The following is a 6,321-nucleotide window of genomic DNA, read 5'->3' on the forward strand; positions in this document are numbered from 1 at the left end:
GCTTACAGTATGGTTTTATGTTGTGATAGCTTGACACTGGCAGGACTATCTGAAAAATCTGTCTTTCAAAGAAACACCCATGCTCAACCATCACTCGAAGTCCTCAGGAGGGGTGTCCTTTTGTTAATTAATTAAATGATTAAATGAGGGGTGTCCACAGACCTCAGTTTCCCTGGATGAGGCATACAAGAAACATTTGATCTGCTTTGAGGAGCTCAAAGTCTAACTAGAATATTTCGGTATCCATGGGGGGTCTTTGAGGCAAGACTCTTACACTGCTGGTTTTGTCTTGCCACAGACAGATAAGGACCACAGAGGAGACGTGTATGACCTTTTTCCTGGGACTTTCCAGACAGTTGAACTCGTAGCAGAAAACCCTGGAACGTGGCTTTTGCACTGCCACGTAGCCGATCACATCCACGCTGGCATGGAGACAACCTACACCATCAACAAATCAGGTGCAGTATCAGAAACACGGCCTGGGACTCGTAGGTGGTTTTGCAGCAGGTCGTATGGAAGGCAGGGAGGAAAAGAAGAGAGCTAATGTCAGCACTGCACCCTGCACACTGGCAGGAAGCACCTGTAAATTACTGCCATGGCCAGTTAGAATCGTCTAGGGACAGGACAAACACCCATGTTGACATGGCAAGGACAGTTATCTTTGCTGCACTCTGCAGTTTAAAAACAGTTGGTGCTTCACAAGAGCCCTTCTAAGACAGTGGCAGCCTGTGGACCATTAGTCACACACAGGTGGTGCAGAAAACAACTGCAAAGCTACTTTTCAGCCCTGCTGCTACGTGGTGTGTCAGAGGGTCTGCAGACTGGCACAGTGGTGGTTCCTCCCTGCAATCCCTGCTGACTGACAGGGCTATTCCAGCTCCCTCATGCACGGGGAGATACCAGCTGAGACAGATACAATTTGCTCCAGAAAAATGATTGTTCATCCTGACCAAGAAATAAGTGATCCTTTGGCTAAGAAAAGTTGGCAAAATATTTGGGTGATGCTGGTCCCTTCCACCACTTGTGAGTAAAGCCAGAAGTGCTTTGTGAGCCTCTCCACAGCACATAATTTCACTAAGCATCTGGATCCAGTGGCTCCTGCCTGGGTCCCGCCTGTGCTCGCTACATTCCTCCACAGGGGCTACAGCAGCACCAGCAGGCACAACTTGTACTTGTAACCCGTAGCAGCAGGATGACAAACGTAATACTAAATATCACCAAAATACTCCTTCCTTGGACAAGGTGATTTTATTTTATGCCACATATTCGTTTGGGCTGTGAAAATTCAAATGAACAAGCAAACACAGAACTGAATCACAAAATCATAGAATGGTTTGGGTTGGAAGGGACCTTTAAAGATTATCTAGTCCAACCCCCCTGCCATGGGCAGGGACACTTTCCACTAGATCAGGTTGCTCAAAGCCCCATCCAACCTGACCTCAAACACTTCCAATGATGAGGCATCCACAACTGCTCTGGGCAACCTGTGCCAGTGTCTCACCACCCTCATAAAAAAAAAATTCTTCCTTATGTCCAGTCTAAATCTGCCCTCTTTCAGTTTAAAACTGTTACCCCTCATCCTATCACTACAGTAAGTTGTGAAGTAAAAAAGATGCCTATAGAGAAGGGGGACGTTGCCCACGGACCTGCCCAGAGCAACAGCTGTGCTGGTCTAATCATGATTTCTGTTCAGATCAACAAGGTAGAAGGAATTAAATAAAATCAAGGTTACTTTTCCAGAAGACAAAAAAGTGTTTATTAAGGTTTTCAACTTAACTATGGTTTCTCTCTCTCCTCACAGAGCGGGAAGCTCCTTCAGAAGGAGGACTCGCAACTGGAGCTTACGATACAACTACTGCAAAAAATAGGACCATTGCAAAGGGTAAGGAGGACATGGACCTGTTGGGGCATGTCCAGAGGAGGGCCACAAAGATGATCAGAGGGCTGGAGCACCTCTCCTATGAAGACAGGCTGAGACAGTTGGGGTTGTTCAGCCTGGAGAAGAAAAGACTCCAGGGTACCTTCTAGCAGCCTTCCAGTACCTGAAGGGGGCCTACAGGAAAGCTGGAGAAGGACTTTTTACAAGGGCATGTAGTGATAGGACAAGGGGTAATGGCTTTAAACTGAAAGAGGGTAGATTTAGGATGGATATAAGGAAAAAATTCTTCACTATGAGACAGTGGAACAGTTTGCCCAGAGAAGCTGTGGATGCCCCAACCCTGGAAGTGTTCAAGGCCAGGTTGGATGGGGCTTTGAGCAACCTGGTCTAGTGGAAGGTGTCCCTGCCCATGGCAGGGGGTTGGAACTAGGTGACCTTTAAAGTCCCTTCCAACCCAAACCATTCGATGATTCTATGATTTCTTGAAATGTCATTTAAAACTCTTCAGATTAACGTATAGATTTCTCATGAACTACTTCTCTTTTAACAGATTATGGCAGCAAAGGTGGCAATTTTTTTGGCAAAACTTTGAGTCCTGGAGAAGCCAGCCTGATACTCACAGCCTTTTTTTTCATTGGACTCATTCTGCTATCAACAGTATTAACCTTCTTCTGCCTCATCACCCGCCAAGGAAGCAGGATCCATTACATGGCTTTGCACGACAAAAGTGCACTTCTAACAGATTCCCTGTGAATCCCCACTTTTAGCATCATTCACAGAGCCACGCTGGATTTCATGACATGCTGCTAATAAAACTGGAGCAAGACATATGCTGATAGTCCTACCCCATAGCCAGTGCTCACAAGAGTGAACATGAGCTGTAGGGTTCAGCTCTGAGAGCCATGTACCACCCATCACCGTTTCCACTCCTCCGGAGTTCAGCTGAGCTTTGCCCAAGATCAAATTTGGCAGATGAGCAGAGCAGCACACCTCTCAGCATCCACACTGGCTGCAAAGGATTTATCCATGGGAGTAAGGAGCGGGCAGCATGGCATCCATGCGCTCTGTGCAGAAACACGGGGTTCACGCTCAGGAATAAATACCACCAGGGACTGTTTTAAGCGTGCTGGCTTCTGAAGGAGCAGGTGTCAATGTGGAAGTCCCTGTGGTTTCCCGAAGTCTGTCTCAATGAATTCACCGACATTTAAGTGATTCTCCTTTTTTTGCCCTGTTAAATGAGGAAACTGTGCCCTGGGAACAGATTTTTTAAACGCATTTAGGGACCTACCAATATATTTTAGCACTTGATGGAGTTCATCTGTGCCCCTGCTGTTAGTTTCTAACAGCTTTTGTTAATCTCTTCATAAATCTAGCCCTGAGCAAACTCCGAGAAAGTTAGTTGACTGTGTAATTGCTGCTCGTTGTGGTCCTGATTCTGTACCTCTTCTTTGCACCATTTAGCGCCTCACTCCCTAACTGTAACAAAACCATCAGGAGGCTGATCCCTGCGCTCTGCAAGGAAGACAGGCAGAATCAGGCCATGTTTAGTGATACTTGAATGTTTATAGCTCATTTTTAATTAGATAGTGCTCATTCTTGCCTGCTCACGTCAACTACAGCTCTTGCAGAGGAACTCCAGAACAAACACGTCTGTGAAGCTGTTTATCCAAATTTTATTTTGAATGTAAATTCAAGTTGCTGGTTGGTTTTTTATTTTATTTTTTTTTCCAGTTCTGTAAGTGTGTTCAAATGTAGGGAACCTTACTGCCCATCACTGTTATTGTAGCTTAATGGTGTCCTGGATTGATGTCCAGTTAACTAATATGTTGAAGTTTCTTGGATGTTTCTCTGTTATTTCTTGATTCCTTGTTTTCCCCAGTCATTTAAGAGCATACACTTGAGGTAGAACTGCAGAACTGAGCCCAAACAGGAGTTACACCATAGCAATAAACACCTCCAGAATCCTTCTCTAAATCTTCCCTTTGAGCTGACAAAAACAGATGCTCTAAGCCCTTTCACCTTTCTGTTTTGTAAACATTAAAATTGAGGTCTCCTGTTCTGTGCAAAACCACTGTCTGTCTGTGCAGAACATTTGCTCTCTGTATACGTACAAAATTAAAGCCTTTCACCTAAACATACACTGTTAAAAAAGGAAATGATCTGGTACTTTCCTTTTAGACTAGCTAATGCGTTTGACTTTTTAGAAACAGAATCATACATATCTTTTGACCATAGAAACTAGCCAGCCAAAGTGATTACAATGATAACAAAAATCTGGTTATTTGCATGAACCTTCTGGCACAGTTCATTTCATCTGTCATGCTTCTCAGCTGGATGGCAGCTGTGAAACAAGAATGAAGCCTCCAAAGGTCCTCGGGGCCTCAGGATGTCACTGCTGCTTGCCCAGGTGACACAGCCTGCCACAGAGAGAGTGAAGCATCACAGAAAGTGTAACGCATTGCATGTAACGTTGCCTGCCTGGCACAGGTAGCCCCGTGGCCAGCCGTGCCCCGACACCTGTGTTGAAGGACAGCATCTGCGCTGGGCTGAAGGACCAGTGCAAACAGAGGGCAAAGCAACAAAGGAAGAAAACAAACAAGTCACCCGGACAGGTGTGTTCTCCAGAGAGCGCTACAGGTCCTCAAGTATGAAAAATCTGGATTACGAACCTGGGTAGCAGTTGGAAACTGTCCTAGCATCAAAAGCTCAAAAGGTGGCACATGCAAGATCAGTCTTTACAAACTTTCCAGAGGAATAAGCAGCTCTGACACCCACACAACCCAAGCTGGATGAAACGATTAAAAAAAAGAAAATGAGAAAAGTGTCCAAAGGAACGAAACAGATCATGGAAGAATCAATGCATTTGTTTTTTTCTTAGAGAAAATCATGCCTCAGAGAGGGTTTTGAAGGACAACATGTAGATAAGAGGCCTGGATGAATATAGCCTGTTTACATTTCCATAGGACATTTAAGAAGGCCCTTAGTTAAAGCTTCTTAAAGAAATTAACTCATCGTAGGAGGAGAGGAAGGGTCCATGGAGGCTAAATAACTGGTCAAAAGACAGGAGTAAGCGGCCAGATTTCATGTTGAAAGTCACTCATGGGGTGCTGCAAGGACCCTGGCTCTTCAGTGTTTTCTATATGTGGTGTGAAAAAGGATGACCAAGTCGAGTGACAATCATAAGTACATGTAGCATGAAAAATGAGTGATAAAAAGATAAAATTTAGCACTGATACGTTTACAGTAGTACTTGTGGAAAAAAGCAATCCTAGCCCTACGTGCATCATACTGTCTAAGCGTCTCAGAAATGGGATCTTATTTGTAATAGTTTAATGACAAGGTTAGCTCAAGTACTCTTTCGTGGGCAGAAAGGCAACTGAATATTAGCAATCAGTAGGAATTAAGAACCGAGCAAACCAGAAAACAACTTAGTACCATTATATAAATGTCTGGGGCACCTGCATCTTGAATGCAGGGTGAGTCACATCCCCCGGCCCCGTCCAGGAGAGGACACAGCAGCAGGAGAACAGCACAGAAAGAACAAGAAAGGGAACCGGTGTTGTAGAACAGTTTCCATATGAGGAATGATTTCCCTGGACAGGGGCTTGGAAAAATAGAGAGGACAATTGAAAGCAGATAGGATAGTGGTTTTATAAAGGGAGAGTTGAGTGGAGAAGGGAACAATTTGTCCCTTTTGGCAGGAGCAGTATGAGCTAGGGGAGGGCTACGTGCAAAGCACAGCACAGGAGGTGGCTCTTTACAGGGTGGACCGTCACCTCTGTAACTCCTGGGCTGAGGGGGCTGAGGGTGCTCCGAGCTTACAGAGGTTCAGAAAGCAACTGGAAAAATACAAGGGGGGAAATAAACTAGGGGTCATTAAAGGTGAAGGCACCCCTCTGACTCCCACAAAAAGTGACATGAGATGCGGTGGTGGCCACCAAACACTGTGAAACGCCACAGCACGCGGTGCTAGGTAGATGAAGGGCTTGGAGCATCTGCCAGACGAGGCGGGGGAGAGAGCTGGGGCTGTTCAGCCCGGAGGGGAGGTGACTGAGGGGGATTTTACCCATCTGTGCGAACAGCTGACAGGGGTGTAGCGCAGACGGGGCCAGGCTCTTCTCAGCGCTGCCCGCGGGAGGACCAGAGGCGACGGGCGCGAGCTGCGAGCCGAGAGGTCTCCACCCCGGGGCCGCCCCAAGGCGCCTGGCACCGCCCGCAGCCCCTGCTCCGGCAGGGGGGGCTGCGCGACCCCACCGCCTGCTCTCCCCCGCCGCCCTGGGCGGGGCGGCCCCGCCCTCACCCGGCACAGCCCCCCCGCCCCGCCGGGCGGAGCCGCGCGGGGCCGGGCCGGGCTGCGGGGGCGCTGCCGAGCCGCGCCGAGCCGAGCCGCGCCGAGCCGAGGGGTGCCGTGCCGGGCCGTGCCGCCCCGGGCCGTGCCCGCC

The 6,321-nt window shown here is 47.7% G+C and overlaps 1 protein-coding gene across 1 annotated transcript in view; it reads left to right on the top strand.

Moving 5' to 3' along the window:
- The window catches only part of HEPHL1 (hephaestin like 1), a 38,052-nt gene extending 35,420 nt beyond the window's left edge, over positions 1-2,632 (top strand). Inside the window, exons 18-20 of the mRNA XM_059818951.1 lie at positions 299-458; positions 1,802-1,882; positions 2,430-2,632. Of these exons, the coding sequence (XP_059674934.1) occupies positions 299-458; positions 1,802-1,882; positions 2,430-2,632 (444 nt within the window). The remainder of the gene's footprint in view (positions 1-298; positions 459-1,801; positions 1,883-2,429) is intronic.
- The last annotated feature ends 3,689 nt before the right edge of the window (positions 2,633-6,321 follow it).

This window comes from Gavia stellata, chromosome 1 (genome assembly GCF_030936135.1).
Source record: "Gavia stellata isolate bGavSte3 chromosome 1, bGavSte3.hap2, whole genome shotgun sequence".
Taxonomy (NCBI): Eukaryota; Metazoa; Chordata; class Aves; order Gaviiformes; family Gaviidae; genus Gavia; species Gavia stellata.